The sequence below is a fragment of the Aquila chrysaetos genome, chromosome 24, assembly GCF_900496995.4.
Source record: "Aquila chrysaetos chrysaetos chromosome 24, bAquChr1.4, whole genome shotgun sequence".
Classification (NCBI taxonomy): domain Eukaryota; kingdom Metazoa; phylum Chordata; class Aves; order Accipitriformes; family Accipitridae; genus Aquila; species Aquila chrysaetos.
The window spans coordinates 7,187,006-7,203,752 of record NC_044027.1 but is presented as its reverse complement, the minus strand read 5'-3'; the positions used below and the strand labels follow the sequence as shown (position 1 = coordinate 7,203,752).

Here is a 16,747-nt window from a genome sequence, read left to right as displayed (position 1 = left end):
ACCTGTTCCTGTAACAATACAGGACCCCAAATCCAGAGGCAGACTCTGTGCTACCTTCATGGACCCTGGCAAGGCATTCAGCTAGCTGTGGGGAATAAGGCAAGATAAAACAGACAAGCAAAAGCTTGTAGCCGGACAACAGTTTGGGATGAGAAAATACAGGCTGGTGGTTCAGGAATTCTGAGACAGGAATCTCTGAAGGTGGGGAGAATATCCTGGGGTAGTGATGCTGTTACACTGGCCCTCTTCTACATACTTTCCAATGCCATTGCTATGGACCTCCATGAGAGAAATAATACTGAGCTCAGCAGGCATACATCTGATCCAGTGTGACTCTTCTTACATTTATGTCCTTAGCAATTTCCTCATGTGTATCATCACCCCAGGTTTAAAACATATATATCTAAAACCAACCTCTCATTCTCTGCCACACCACCAAATCAGCCAGGAGGCATTAACAATGCAAAGAGGGAACCCACACCAGCACAACAGTGCAAACATTCAGCCCAGGGCTAATTGCTCCTGTGTCAGTCTGTGACAGATGTACCCGGGATCAGCACAGACATAGGCCTGCGCTTGCAACAACCCCCTTGTTGTACACACGTTGAGGCAATCAATCCCTGCTTTGGAAGGCACCACTCCATCTCGCCCTCAGCAGAGAGCCCTGCAGCCTGCTTACAAATCAATAACCTCCCAGCAGGCCCTACACTGAGAAGGGAAGGGGACGTGGTTGTGTATAACTCTGAAATTCAGTCCTGTCTCTGACCCCAACCAAGTGTTTTCCTGGTGCGTTTAATCTGACCGGACCAAGTGTAAACCTGGGTGCTCATTTTGGGAAAAGCAATAAGGAAAGAATGGGAGCAAAGTGGGTACCACTAGGGTCTGGGAGCTAAGAAAGAAGGAGGATTTTAGATGGCAAACACCACAGGGAGTCATGAGCAGGTGGCTATAAAGGCTGCAGCTGGCCACAGCCATGTCCCGCTGCAATGGGAGGGAGGTGAAAGGAGTGACCAGATCCATCCCCGCTCGCCTGGGTTATGCAATTCACTGTATCAGAAGGTGAAATCCATGTTAAGGAACTGGCTGCCACAACATGCTACTTCCTGCTGTAAGCTGCTGTGAGCACGCCACGTCCCTTCACCAGCTCCCAGCCAACACCCAGGGTCAGCGCCAGACCTTGCATCTAGAATTTAAAGTAGTTAGTAAAATCAATTATATTAGAGATTGGAAGAGCCATTCAGAGCCACAGAACAAACCCTGTCCCTGCGGAGCAAGGCCCTCATGCTGATAAGGGGCCCTCACGCTGATAAGGTACTCTCCCAACCCTGACCTGAAATGGGCTGAAACATCTCATGGTGTAAGGCTGGTGGCCATGGGGTGTGACTTAAACTAGAGCAGGAAAAACTGCACTGCCCGGGGACATGCAGAGTCCCTGTCTAGTCTCACCCTTCTCTGCCCTGTTGCTATGTACGAATTTTCCAAACAGGCACCAGGGCTTGGTTTTCTGGGCTTCATAAAGGAGCCATTTGGGAGGGAGAGTCTCTCTCTCATGAAACAGTCAGAGAGGCTGGACACTTCTGGGAGGAGCCAGATGTAAAGCTAGGGTGAAGTACACAGGATTGAGGATGGGTATTTGGAATGGAATGGATTTGCACTCAGAGAGGAGGAGATGAACCTGACTACTGAAAAAATGAAGTCTTGGTAAAGCATTGTCCCCTTGGTGATGAAATCTGAACGTTTCACTCTAGCTGTACACATGCACTCATCAATCCTCACACCCAGATGAGTTTTCTGTGACCTGGGAATGAGGAGGAGTCAGTACCTCACTGAAATCTATGCAGCATGTTGCTGTTGTCAATCTGAGTGCTGGAAAATGGTGCATGGAAATCCCAGGTCACCTCAAACCTGGCACAGACAGGTAGTTAGCAGACAGATACAGGGTTAAAGGCTATCACATTTTTTAGGAATTCACTGATAGAAGTGAATGTGCACACATTATTTGTCCAATGCTTCTGAGAAAGAACAAAGCAAGAGCTGCATATTTGTACATTCAAAGAAGTTTCATCCAAAATCCTCGAGAATCTCCAGACCCACTGTGCAGCTACAGAGACTTTATCACAAACACACAGCAAGCCCAGCGTTTTCTGAAAGTATCATATTCACTGAATACATGGTACGCAGCCAAAGTCTGTGCTTGGTGGGCCTTGATAGCAATACCAGACACAGAGAAATCCCGGACAAATGTAAAAAATTCTCATACTGCATGCAGAAGTAATCTCCAGCAGGAAAAAAGAATGTGTTCAAGACATCCTGGATACATGATAGCTTCTTGGACTTGACATTATTGTTTAGTCAGACTAAATCAAATGCATTTCAGTTCCCAAAGAAATGTTTTTCTGGGCATGCAGCAACACAAGCTTCTGTAAGACTGGGTTACTTCTCATCAGTGCGTCAACTGTGCCAACTGCGTGGTCCCACTGTCCTGACGCCCCTTTTTTATGCCACATGAGAAGCACGCTGAAGCTCCGTGAATGAAGCTTTACTGCAGCTGATGCAGCATGACAGAACAGATTTCAGCTGCCCAAGTGGCTGTATGAAATTTGACAAAGTAGCATCAAAACCTGATTTTCTCACCAAAGTCTGACAAATACTTCATGGAGCTGGAACACTCCTGGTAAATCCAGATTAGCGGGAATAACAGTGCTTTTCAGAGCTGAGGTACATATCAAAAATCCATTTCCCAATAGCTGTTAAGACAAATCAGACCAGGTAATTAGTGCAGTAGTTAAGTATGTGAAAACCTCAGTTCAAGCTGGACCGGGGCATACTATAACACCGCAGCCTGGCCTGAATCTCTGATTTGTCAGCTAAGATGAAAAGAATACTCACTGCACTCACAAAATGATACCATCTTAATTTTCTGCTTTTGCACGGTGTCTGACCCTTCTAGTTTCATGGTCCTGTAACATTTCTAAAGGGGAATAAAATACCATACCATTAACAGTTCAGGGTCTGACCCACTGCTAAACTGCATTGGCAGAGTTGAAAGGACAGTTAGAGCATTGTGAGTGTTATTTCAGGTCAGAGCATTTTAAAAGCATGAAACAAATCTTTCAAACTCCTAAGACTGGTTTGAAAATCATGAGATTTAAACCAGATATCATTGTGGGCACTTATTTTCCATAGGTTTTAGAGCTTAGGTGAAACTTTTCTCATAGGTTGAAGATTTCCTTAGTAATTTGGAAGAGCAGAACCAAATTATCTTTTTGAATGAACACAGGAATTCTCACAGATTCACATGATGCCTAAAATGGGGGGCTTTAAGGAGAAGGGAAAAAAAAGATTGCAACATGTGGGAGAATTAAATCCAATTTGGCCTATTTTCTCTTTTATCCTGCAGGAAAAGGATTCCCAAAGCTGGGCTTGCAAAGGTCCAATCAGGCATGGGTACTGATATTTTTGTTTCCAGGTGCGAAAAACACAACAGATTATAAGAGCAGAAAAAAAGAGAACATTTAACTGCCTTTTTTTTTTCTCCAAAAAGAAGAAAAACTAAAATATTGTAGCTATTTTCCTCTTTCATCTTCCATTACCAATTGCTATGATGGCTCATGATCACTTCAGGTGTTTCCTTCCCATCTGAGTATAAACACCTACAACTGCAGATTGCAATTCCACCTGTCTCAGACAGCTAGGACTATTCCTGGTCTTCTTTACCAAACAGCTTTACTAAGGAGACCGTCTGAGCTAAAGGCACTTTGTAGCCAAGGTCATACCCCAGCGAAGTTAGGCTAAGCAATTAGTATAAAACAAAGGAGATGAAAAAACAGAAAAACAAGTTCGTTCAGGTCTCAGAGCTGACTGGAGCATATTACAAGAGGTTAGCTGGAACGGGGGTGGTGGTTATTAGAAATTTAATGTTGATTGGATTCTTTGAATATATACAAACTTGATAGCACTAAGCAAATAGTTTGTGGTTGTTGAGGATTAGATTACATAAAAGCAGAGAACACTTATTTTTAAAAAACTAATTGCAAAACTGCATATGCTGCCCTGATGTCAACTGGCCTAGCCACCCAGCTCATGGTTCAAAACAAGGTTTCTGTTTCATACTCACAGTATGCTTATTGAACAGGAGCTGGAGGAGCTAGATCCTGCTGCAGCTTGCTTCTTGATACAGGTACTTGTATGTGTGATCACTCCCAACCATCCCTCAAGCCCTAGTCAACCTCCCGCTGGTGTGGAGACAGCCAAATTCTCTAAACACAGCTTAGTGCTTTTTTCTCTCTTACATGTTTTTCAGCCACTCATTATGTTTGGCATCACTCTTTGGAAAAACAAGTATATCAATATTATTTGTGTTTTTTTCCCCTTCCTCTGTCTCTGTCCTTCTTTCTCAGTCCTCTCATCCTTGCTTTCTGGAGGACTTTTGCCTTTCTTTTCTTTCAGTAATTCTGAGTGTGCACCCACGCAGGTTTCATTTCCACACCCTGTGCTTAAATGATCACAATGAAATTGTTAATAGCAATAATAGCATCCTTAGCAGGCTTCAGTTACTGTGCCCTTGAGATTAGTAGGAGTGAGGGGGTTCATCACTTCCCATCACTCATTCCAGCTGACTGTAGACCCAGCCTGGCAGGACTCCATCACACTCCCTTCAAAAGTATCACTTTTGTTTAGGCTGCTGACAGGACTGGAGATCCACACAGGAAAAGGAAAACATGTTCTACTTTGTTATTGTTTAAAATTGTTTCACATACCTATCCTGCTGAAAAAACTTAGCTCAGCAGGCGGAAGAAGCAATTTCCTGAAACTGATGCCTGTGCTGCCCTTGGAAGGATGGTGCTCCGGTATCAGACTGCAGATGCGTACACTACAGCAGCCGCTTTCCACCCAGGAAGTAGTTTTGGCAATCTCATTAATATTTCTGTTAATATAACCCTTAGGACACACCACAGGGGTTTTACACTTCCCATCCAAACACCTGACTTAAATTGGGGGCATTTAAACACCAAAGGTACTGATTTCAGTAGGATCTACATGGCTTTCCAGATCTGGTCCTTTGGCGTTAAGTCCTTTCCATTGTGTGACTATTCCAGTAACAGTTGGTGCAAGCACTGCTTGGCCTGGTGACTGCGCAATGGGGCTCTCTCCTCCCTCCTCCAAAAGAAGATATAGAGATTTGCCCACATCTCACTCTTCCACCCTCAAGAGCTGAGCACTCCCACAGAGCCTGCCTGCAGGCCCGGGGGTCTTTGCAATGTCCACCCTGCGATCCAAGCGTCAGCCCCTTGGCCTCACACGGCCTGGCCGTTTCACTGGCTGCTTTAAATGGACTCAGTGCGCACAGCCGGGCCCGGGAGCCCCTCGGCGCAGCCTGGTTCTTGGGGCAGCTACCACCCGGCTTCGAGCTCCCCTGGGCCGAGCTCTCAACCCTCCGCCCTCCTCAGGCCTGTCCCTGCCAGTGCGAGCGCTGACCACCGGGCCTGCCCGCAGCCAACAGCAGGCCCCCGCCGTTCGGGTGGGCAAAGCTGCTCTAGTTGCTCTCCCCTCTCCTCCGCGCCAGCCGCTGGCTCCGGGGACAACCATCCCCCGCCCCGGGCCAGGCCCGCGCCGCCCGCCCGAGGGACAAGTGACACCCGCATCGGAGCCGACGAGCGGCCGAGTCTGAGGCGGGAGGCGCCGGCCTCCGTTGGCGGGAAGACTGAGCCCCGCCCCCTTCCCGCCCCTGGTTACGAATCAACCAATAGCTAGCGCGGGAAGGTTACATTCATATCTGCGATCCAATGGCGCACAGCAGGGCGCATCCCACGCGGCCGCCGCCCGGTTCCGATTGGGAGAGCGAACGATCTCGACGCCGAGGCACCCAATAGTGCCGCGAGGAAGTTACGCCTCCGAGAGCAGCATAGCCAATGAGCAAGGCGCGGGGAGCCAACGGCACCGCCCCCCTCCCTATATAAAATGGGGCCGGGAAGGGCGGCCGCTTTCGAGGTGCTGCCCAGACACGTTGCGCGTCTGCTGCTCCCAGCGCTGCCCGCCGCCGGCCCAAGCCATGGTGAGCGGGGTAGCCGCGGGAGGGGGGGGCTCTCGGCACGCTGAGGCGGTGCGGGGGGGCGGGGCGGCCCCGCCCGTGCTCGGCGGGAGGCGCGGGTCCGCCCCGGCCCGCTGAGCCGGCCGCGGGGGAGGACGGACGGGTCGTCGGCGGGCCCCGAGCCGCGCCGCCCCGGCGGGCCTTCGTGGTGCCTGTGTCCCGCCGCGCTGCCTCGTCCCAAAATGGTGGCGGCTCCTCCGAGAACATGGCGGCCCGCGGCGGGACCCTCAGCCCCCGGCCGGCTCCGAGGTGGCGGCTCCCTCGGAGGTGGCTCCGGCCCGGGCCCTCCGCAGCAGGCGCGGCCCGGCTTGGGGCGGTCTCTCCGCCCTGGGTGCAGTCAGCCCCCGGGGCCCGCGTCTCCCTGAGCCCCCGGAGTGGGACGTGGTGGGGCGCCCAGCCCGCACACCGCGGTGAGTGGGGGTGAGCTGCTAGGGTGCTCTCGCGGGTACCTGTTGAATATAAAAAGGGGGGGGAACCTTCTTGGGGGGTGTGGGACCTGGAGCGGCGGAGGGGCCATCGCACCGGGTGTTGCCGGGGGTGCAGCCGGTCCTTGCCCCTGCCGGGGTCAGGTGCTAGGTGTGAGGTGGTTTGGAGAGGTCAGGGAATGGGGCTGATGGTGGAGATTTCCTGAAGGACTTTGTGAGACTGGCTGGGTAATAAAGCTGAGGTGGCGTGACCTTGTAAGTTAGGAGTCAGCCTTGAAGGGATACCTGAAGGGTGTGATAAAGGGCTGGGACATCTTGAAGAGGACAGATCAGCTGTTGAGCTGTGCAGTAAGTACAACAAGTGGAAGCTGTCAGTTGGAGTCTCTGGGACAAGCATGAGGTCCTTCTCTGTGTGGGTGTTTGCCCTGTAGGTCTCTTTGAAAAGAGATTGTGGATGTCAGAAGGCTACATGGATTTAAAAAAAATGTAGTAGGCTGTTTCTGTAGGGTTGTGAATGCATAGGAAATATTTGGTGAACTGAAAGTGGTTAGGAAAATATTGTAGGTATATGTTGATGTCCTTATCTTGTTCTTATCCTTCCATGGGGAGCTGTTTATGGTCACATTATTTAAATTAAGCCAAATCAAGAGTGTGAATGCAGTCCCTCACTTCAGCAAAGGATGCATTTTCCCTTGAGTTTCATCCTAAGGAAACCACGTTCCTCATTATGGTATGTTGTTGAACTTCGTCTGAGCTGGTACAGCCATTACTGTGAAACTTGGCTTTCCATCAACTTCACACAGGTGAAGCTGTACCCAAAATACTGTGCTGGAGAATACAAGGGGCCTAAAGCATGTTACACCAGTACAGTTGGAGTGAGCTGGGCTTCTTCAGCCTGGCAGACAATACAGCAAGGGGCTACCTAGTAGCAGACTACAGCTACTGAAAGGGCAGTTACAGAAGACAAGCCAGTGCTCTTAAGCTGGAGCACATCATATAGCAAAAAGAGACAGAGGTAATAGAGGCTGGAGAGGTTCAGGCTGGGCTGGGAAAATTCTCTGGGTTTTTTCACTGAAACTGGTTCTATGCTCAAAAATAGTGTAAGTGGGGGAGAGCATTTAGTGTTATGTACTTAAGGATTCTGTGTCCTGACTTGTAGCTTGAATACAGCACTTAACAGTACTGTCTGTAGTATATATTTAAACCTTAACTATGAAACTTCCACCAGTGATGTGTAAAGGCCCAGAATTGTAATGAGTGTGACAGTTGTCTATTGCCTGTCTTTACAATTTGGAGATTATACTTTCAAGGCTGATTTTGTTCTGTTCTTTAGTATTCTTGGTATTGTAAGAGTTCTGCTGCTTGAAAAGGCTATGCAGAGCAAAATAGGCAGAGTCTCTTAGTGTCTAACAAAGATTTGTGTTTCATTAAACAGCCACATACTACTTAGAAGTACTTGGTAGAGTTGCAGGAAAGCAGTTGAAGGAGACCTCTCAAAGTAGGGGTAACAGCAGCACCAGGCCAGGTTTTTGTGACTGACTTTGTCTTGCCAAGTTTTGAAAACTTCCAAGGATGGAGATCCCTTCCCACCTCTCTGGTGACCTGTTCCAGGGCTGCACCACTGCTGGGGAAGCTTTTCCTAACACCCAACCTGAATCTCCCACCATCCTCCTAACATCTGACCTGAACCCTCCTGCAGAGCAGAGAGAAGGCTTCTTGGTGTGCTGCCATGTGTCTCCTTTTGTAGCCTGGCACATTGTTTGCCTTACTGAGGATGAGAATGCCATTTTGAACATTCAGGATGGTTTCTGTGGTAACCCCCAGGATCTTTTCAGCAGGGCTGTTTCTCAGTTACTTGCTTCTTTGTACTGATGCAGGGAGTTACTCTGTGCCAGGTGCTGAACTTTGTCAAAATAAACATGCCATGCTTTTAACATGTGCTGTGTTCCCCAAGTTGTACTTTCAAAGACTTAATTTTTCGCTTTGCAACATGAATGATTGTTGTTGTGTTGTGTAGTTTGAAGTAGTGGTGTTCGTTCGTTTGATGCTGGAAAACTCATAGTCTGTCTTCCATGCATCTACCTTGCTTGGGCATGCTAGTCCCTACATGCTTCCTTTCAATGCCCTTCCCCAGCTGCCTAGGATCTTCACTAGCAAAGCTTGAGTCAATGGTAGGACCTCAATACAGGTGAGGATCCAGACTGAAGTGGTGGTATATCTCTATTCTTTCTCCTCTCACTGTAGGAAAGAGTTGCAGGCTGCCCTGCCTTCCTGAGAGGATGATGTGGCTTAATTCATTGCTGTGGCCTGGCTTCTCTGTGACAGTGCAGCCTTGTTGGGCTGCATGCCGAAGCTGCTTTTCCTGTCACCCTTTTTACAGTGTGTAGGTTGGCTGTCCTCTACCACTGCAGTACTTTGCCAAGCCCAGTGCTTTGGGCTGGAGAGCAATGGAGTCATGGCCTTGGAGAGGGGTAGTGTGGCAGCAGCTTTGTGTAAGGCTGGTTGCAGAGGATGTGGATTGCTCTTCTGGAAGCTGTATATCTGAATACACAGCTGAGATGGATGGGGAGCTGGAAAACAGTGGTTCAGTGCTGTGGTTGAGAACAGATGATAGGGGTTTTTTTTTTTGGCAAATATAGATTTTAATTTCTTGGTGTTCCCAAGGAAATTGAAAGGACTGTGCTCCTGCTTTCCTGTATTGACTATTGATGTGGACTGGGCAGTCCCAGGTCCTGCTTATGCTGGAATTTCAGGGGTCAAATTAGTTATATCATCCAATCATACGGTCTGAACATAGTTAAATGTGACTTATTCAAAACTGTCCTATATGCAGGCTCTTCTAGAATGTGTTTAACTCTCACTCAAAACTAGAAGTTAAATATAAAATGCCACAGATGGACCAGGAGTTTGGAGATGGTTCCATTGTGGTTTGGCTTTTAATATTCAAAACCCTATGCTGAAATATTAAGGAAGCTGGTCTTATGCTCTGGACATCAAAGGCAACTTGGGAATCCATAAATTGGTGTGAATAGATCCTTTTGCTGACATGAACTATTTTTACATAGCTTAAATGAGGTAGTTTTGTCTAGTGTTAAGGAGTTTAGTACTTTGTGTACAGCAGTGTGATGTAAGGCAAGGCCTAATGTTCCATATTTATGAAGTGATACTAAGGGTTTTATTAAGAAAAGACTTTCTTACAGAATGGCAAAGTTCCCTAAAGTGATCAGGAGAATATTTTTTTTCTGATTTTATGTATATTAAACAAAATGGCCCTGGATCTTGCAGAAGGTTTTGCTCCCTCTGGTGGCTGTGCTTAGGTGGCTCCTGGGGCTGGAGTTCTGAGGTGATGCTTTTCTGGTCACTTAGGCCAGTGACAGGTGTAGTCATCAGTTTTTCTAAATATTCAGTGTTTGTTATGGAGAGGAGTTGGCTGAAGGATTTGGAAGAGTTGATCAAACTCTTCCTGTCTGAGGATAGGAACAACAAGAAGGAAGGAGTTTGTAAAAATGACAGTGTCTAAAAGGGTCTTTCTAGGTGGAGGTGGATGATGACTGAAAGAGGCTTTTGTGTTCTGTTGTATTTTGTGCCAAATGCCCCTAACACCAAGACAATAAGGCCAATGTTTTAATAGCTTTGCAGTATGGGAGTTCAAGCTGTGTGCTCAATGTTTTCTAAACAAGGAAACTGCTGTTTCTGCTGAGTGATCCAATTTTTTTTTTCTCCACACAGCGTGAGTGCATCTCAGTCCATGTTGGTCAAGCTGGTGTGCAGATTGGCAATGCATGCTGGGAGCTCTACTGCCTGGAGCATGGCATCCAGCCCAATGGTACCATGCCAAGTGATAAAACCGTTGGTGGAGGTGATGATTCCTTTAACACGTTCTTCAGTGAGACCGGTGCAGGAAAACATGTCCCTCGTGCTGTGTTTGTGGACCTTGAACCAGCAGTAATAGGTAAATACAGTGTCCTGTGCAAGGGACAGTAGAACATGCTGTAGGATTTGATTTAACTTACACATTTTATTGACTAAGGGATCTATTTTTCTAGTCCTGCAAAATGCTTTGGGGTTTTAAATTTTTACTATGTAAAGTTTGCCTCCATCTTCCTGGTGATGGAAAATATTTGGCTTTATGTTCATTGAGACTGGCAAATGTGCACTCTGGAGCTCTAAAGAATTTAAGTATTATCTTCTGCCAGTCTGTGGAATTAAATGGGTCTTCTGAATGTTGCATGCTTTTGCTATGCAAGGAACTAGTTATAACCTCTTGAAACAGTATGGCATAATGTGTACAGCAGTCCATAGGAACCTTTTTAAAAGAAGTGATATGTATCATTAAGCAGATTTCTTTTTGTACATTGGAATGATTCCTGTGCTGTCCCAGAACAATCTTCTACTCTCTGTAGCTTGAATAGTGCTTGCAGAAATGAGTCTCAATTGCTAGCCTAAATTCAGGGACTTCCAAACATGCACTTTAACTTCCTGCTGCCTTATCTTTGAATAACAATCCCCTCTTATCCTGAAAATCAGCTGTATCCCAAGCTCTGGCAACACTGGCTCTTACTGTTCAGATGTGATCCCACATTCTGTGGCACTAGCTACACTGCCAGCCCAATGTGACCTCCCCAGTTTCACAAGACCCTTGTTCCTTGTGTCATGAATCTTGTTTTTGCTCTCAGCAATGTGTGTGTCTGAAGTAATTCTGGAGCCAGTTTTGTGGCTGTCTTGCCTCAAGTGGTGATTTGGGGCTTTCATAGGAGAGGAAGTCTGTGTTGCCTGTGCTTGTGCAGTTGCTGTGTTAATCTTTCTGCAATACATAGAGAGTTGGGAAGGGGAGGTGAGTGAATAGGCTTAGGCTACTCCTATATACCCAAACCAGGGGGGTCTTTTGTAACTTATTTTCATTGTAACACCCCAAACCACTTTCTGTGGCTAAATACAGTAGAATGAACTTCTGCAGGAGAGCAGAAGGCTGTTGGCTAGTCAAGGGTGGGAGTGCTGGACTGATAACTTTGAAATGAGCCAAAGCACCCTTGGCCATATGCTAGTGTTCCCAGGAGCTGTTGCAGGTCTGGCTTTGTTTTCTTGAGCCCCATGGCTGTTGCTCTTGCTTCCTCTGCTGCTGGCCAGGTGGTGGCTCTAAGCAACCAGAAAAGGCTGAGAAATGAGGTGAGGGAAAGCAGGTGGGAGAGCTCTTGCCTCTGGGGGTGAGTAGCTGATGAGTCTTGGGACAAATAGTAAAAGGTAGTGTTCCAGCACTTGTTAATGATGCAAGTGTAGTATGGGGAGATAGTGGGCAAAAGGCTGTCTTATGAAATACTTGGTGATACTAAAAAAGTTAGGGCTTTTTGTTAAGGGTTACATCATGTGCCTTTCTGGGGGCTAGCCTTTCTTTATTCCTGCCCTGCTTATTTGAAAATTATTGATCCAGTTTCCTGGGCAGGACTAGCATGATTCTTCCCATTCATGCAGCATGTCCCTCCGCACTGTGTTTGTGAAAAGAAAAAAATCTATTGTGCATACAGCAGCTCTGTAGCTGCCATGTGTGTACACCAGGGATTTCTGGAGCTTCCAGATCAGTGCTGCTCTTGGTAAAAGCAGCAGGACTGCTGTACATGTACACCAGCTCTGTGGATGTGGTGGTAAAATACCATCAAACTTTCCACCAAGAAATAGAGCAGTAACATGTCTGGGAATTCAACACAAGTGTTTTGAAAAATCTACTCCAGATAGATTTAATATGAAGGATAGCATGTCTGGGGAAGGCTTAGTTTAGCTGTCCCCTAAACTCTGTATTCTTTATTCCAGCACACTTTCATAGTCCAATGACTGATCCTCTTAACTCTTTTCCCCAGGACCACCTTGACTTATGTTGCCCCTACCAGCTACCTTTTTCTTTAGGTTCTATATTTTTCCCTTTTACCCATATTTGTCCTTTATAACTTGGAGTGGTAATGCAGAAAGTCTTAGAAATACATGTATTTTGAATGGTACACTTCTCCAAATTGTTTTTATTTTGGTGCAGCTTGGAAATACTTTATAGACTATTAGATTGCAAACTGCAGTGGTAGCTGCAGTCAGTCTAAATTGGTTCAAATAGTTAACTATTTTTAAATCTTGAATTTTGTCTCACTTCAGATTAAAAAATATATGCAAACAGGCAACTTCATCTGTAGTTAATAAAGCTTTGCTTTCCACCTGATTTTAATTAAAGGATGCAATACTGCATTAGCATACAACTCAAGAATGACTTGAGCTAAACCAGAGATAAAGCTATGCTGAGTGTCTTTTGTACCTTTGTGATAAGACAGAACTTTAGCCTGCCAGATGTAAGTGCATATTTCTGATAACTAGTGGAGATCATAACTAAATCATTCTCCAAATCTGTAACTGGTGGGGGATGCTGTGTGTTGTTCATTTGCATGATTTCTTTATAACACAGCCTTTTGTGCTGTGGAGCTTACAGCTCAGTATTTGAATAACTGAATATCTCTACAAGAACATCTCCTGTTCCTTTTGAACATTCATCTCTACCCTTGGCAGAAACTACAATTAAGGGAAAGAAAGGGATAAGCAAGCAGTGTAGGCTCTGACTGCCCATAGCTGCAGAAGCAATAAGGCAACATCCTGGAGGGCTTGGAAAATAAGGGGGAAAAGCAGTATTTCAGATGCTGATCTGCAAAGTGGGCTTTAAGTTGTCTTGAACTGTGGAAGAAAGATTCTGCTGCTACAGTCCAGTTTTAAATTTCTCTGGCAGGTCAACAATTTAAACTTATATGTGAAATGGGACAGTTTCTTAAACTTCATTTTTCTTGGGTAGTCAACATTTAGACTGTACTAAGTATTGTCACCTACTGATAGGTAGAAGAAATCCAGCTGCTTTTTATCTTTAAGGGTTTAGGTGTGTTACTCTGGACACCCTCAGAAGCTTGAAAAACCTGTTCTACATAGAAAACTAACTTATAAATAATACTCATCTTGTCTCCCCAGATGAAGTTAGGAATGGGACATACAAGCAACTCTTTCATCCTGAACAACTGATATCTGGTAAAGAAGATGCTGCAAATAACTATGCTCGAGGTCATTACACAGTTGGGAAAGAGATAATTGATCTAGTTCTAGAGCGTATCAGGAAACTGGTAAGACTTTTCTTCACTGAAGGCTCTTAAACATCCTTCTTTATCCTGTTTTACAGGATTTGGAAATTAGGTTATCAAAAATACATAGCCCTATAGATTGTGTTTTAATTTATTCCATGGTAGGAGAATCTGTGGACTTAGTTTGCATCTGTGTTTATTCTTAGCCAGCTGAGAATGGTTGGATTATTCCTGTCAGATATGACTTTCAAGTGGACTAAAATGCTGATTAGGTGCCCAAAACTTAGTTTCATGTTCAGCTTCAGAAAGCCAGGACTGAGAATTATGATTTATATAGTTCCTGCTGGAAAAGGATTGGTCTCTGGCTGGGGCTCTTGCAAGGAAGTTTAAATAGGAGTGTTTGCTTCTGTGGTTTAGACTTTGTTTGCATTTCCTGTTATAATTTCTGAATTAATTTTATGGTAATAACAGTAGAAAAGGAGTAAATCTCAGTAAGCTGGGATGTTTCAGGCTCCCCAGTACTTTGATTGTGTGGCAAATTTATGAAGATGTCAGCTTAGAAGGTTAGAGTTCCCTTTTTAGGGCTGCTAAGCATGTACTTTACTGAATCCGTGTCACAAAAGTAAGGAATTCTCATTGCACAAAAAAATCTAGGGTATACCTCTGGTGCTTTAATACGGAATGCTGAATGAGTCTTACTGAAAAGTACATGTTTTGCAGATCAAAACAGGTATTCTCCATACTTGGTTGCCACTGTCTCTTAATTAAAGCTAAGATAAGTTTACAGCAGGCTGTACTTTGACCTGAAAAACATGGTTGTAGTTTCTTTTTACAAGCTGTTGGAAGTCCCTGTCATTCCTGGGAATCAAGTTAAACATCATGTGGCACTTCTTTCTGAGGACAAGGCAGTCTAGTTTCTTCATCTGAGAAGATTAAACCAGAACGGCAGTGTAATACATTTTGACAGCTTGCTTCCCCCAACTGAGTTACATGCTTGCAACTCTTACAGGATTATACTCATAGTTCTGGGACAGGGGATTGCTCAATTTTTGTGCAGGTAGAGAATGTCAAATCAGCGTAAGGGATAAAGTCTGTAGTTCTTTGAATGTTATTGCTTTTCTTGGTCATTGTTAATGTCCTTGGCCTGAGAATTGGAGGTAGGGGAAGTTTTGAGGTAGTAATTTGAAGTGGAGAGGTCACCCTCCAATATGTGGGGGCCTTAAAATAGCCAAGAATAGTGGTTTTTATGGGGCAGCTCCTTGATTATCAGTGGACGAATCAACTTCAGTATTACTTTCCTGAAGCTTGAACAGTTGGTATGTGTCAGAATTCAGAGTTGTCTGTCTTGAGCTTGTTTTGGGATTCTTAATGTCTACACAATTCATTTAACCCATGTATTTTCTCTTTCAGTCTGATCAATGCACTGGCTTGCAGGGTTTCCTGATTTTCCACAGTTTTGGGGGAGGCACTGGCTCAGGTTTTACTTCTCTGCTAATGGAGCGCCTGTCAGTTGACTATGGGAAAAAATCAAAACTGGAATTTGCCATCTACCCTGCACCACAGGTCTCAACAGCTGTTGTTGAGCCATACAACTCCATCCTGACTACCCATACCACTCTGGAGCATTCCGACTGTGCCTTTATGGTTGACAATGAGGCCATCTATGACATTTGCCGTAGGAATCTGGACATCGAACGCCCAACCTACACCAATCTCAATCGCCTCATTGGTCAGATAGTCTCTTCCATTACTGCTTCCCTCAGATTTGATGGTGCCTTAAATGTGGATCTTACTGAATTTCAAACTAACTTGGTTCCTTACCCTCGTATCCACTTCCCATTGGTAACATATTCCCCAATCATTTCGGCAGAGAAAGCCTATCATGAGCAACTCTCTGTGTCTGAGATAACCAATGCCTGCTTTGAGCCATCCAATCAGATGGTGAAGTGTGACCCTCGCCATGGCAAGTACATGGCCTGTTGTATGCTGTATCGTGGGGATGTTGTCCCCAAGGATGTCAACGCTGCTATTGCTGCTATCAAAACCAAGCGCACAATCCAGTTTGTGGACTGGTGCCCTACTGGTTTTAAGGCAAGTCTCAGTCATAGCATGATTTTTTTTCAGACTACTTTCACTGTCATGGGCTTATGAAGTATACTTTCTTATTGAGATGTCATGTAGGTACCTGATCTGTATTTTGAGAAATGGAGACTTAAGTTCTTATACAGAGCTGTTTTCTTGGGAGTGAAACATTGTATTCAACTACTGTCTGACTTCTTTGATTATAGTCACTGCAGATGCTACAAAGAAGCTCATGGTCTCTTCTGCTTTTTATGTAGGTTGGCATCAATTACCAGCCACCAACAGTGGTTCCTGGTGGTGACCTAGCCAAAGTCCAGCGGGCAGTGTGCATGCTGAGCAACACTACAGCCATTGCTGAGGCATGGGCTCGTCTAGACCACAAGTTTGATCTGATGTATGCCAAACGTGCCTTTGTTCACTGGTATGTTGGAGAAGGGATGGAGGAGGGGGAGTTCTCAGAGGCTCGGGAAGATTTGGCTGCACTTGAGAAAGATTATGAAGAAGTGGGCACAGACTCAATGGATGGAGAAGATGAAGGTGAAGAATATTAAATACCACAAAAGCGAAGTGCAAGTCTTTGCCGTTTTACTGCCTCTTCAGTAGTGGTGTAAATCATGTTAAAATAATTGGAATAAACTTCTTTAATCAAGACATGTGGTAGTGTCCAGACACTATGTATGTTCATTAACTATATGCAAGTAGTCAGTAGTCCAGGAGATAGAATTTCTTTTTGAGAAAGATAGCTGAATAAAATAATCATGCTACAGTTAGATGAGTTCTTGTCCTTAAGGCATTGCTATTTGAAGAACTAGTAGTGCATGTTTTCCCCCAGAATACAAGACTAGAAAGTCCTGAGCTTTGCTGGAAGATTAGTTAGCTACATTTTTTCAAGGCTCTAAAGCTGGTGTCACAAGAGGCAACAGAAACTAACGTTGTATTACCTTTAAGAAAAGATGCAACACCTTTAAAATCAAAGGTTATTTGAGTTAGTTTTCTCCTATACTTGGACTTAGCATGGGCCAGTAACTTAGAGATGCAGTAACCTGGAAAGGGAA

General features: G+C 45.3%; 1 protein-coding gene across 1 annotated transcript; it reads left to right on the top strand.

The window, feature by feature from the left end:
* Nucleotides 1-5,940: 5,940 nt before the first annotated feature.
* Nucleotides 5,941-16,343, top strand: LOC115335082 (tubulin alpha-8 chain). The gene is made up of 5 exons (XM_030000292.2): nucleotides 5,941-6,055; nucleotides 10,246-10,468; nucleotides 13,504-13,652; nucleotides 15,021-15,701; nucleotides 15,950-16,343. The coding sequence occupies exons 1-5, from the start codon at nucleotides 6,053-6,055 to the stop codon at nucleotides 16,241-16,243; spliced, it is 1,350 nt and encodes a 449-aa protein (XP_029856152.1). The 5' UTR covers nucleotides 5,941-6,052; the 3' UTR covers nucleotides 16,244-16,343.
* The last annotated feature ends 404 nt before the right edge of the window (nucleotides 16,344-16,747 follow it).

What these genes read in the sequence shown, in the direction of transcription:
- LOC115335082 (XM_030000292.2), top strand. An exon ending in CCTTGAACCAGCAGTAATAG is followed by an intron (nt 10,469 to 13,503) that starts GTAAATACAGTG and finishes TTGTCTCCCCAG; the next exon opens with ATGAAGTTAGGAATGGGACA. An exon ending in GGTGCCCTACTGGTTTTAAG is followed by an intron (nt 15,702 to 15,949) that starts GCAAGTCTCAGT and finishes CTTTTTATGTAG; the next exon opens with GTTGGCATCAATTACCAGCC.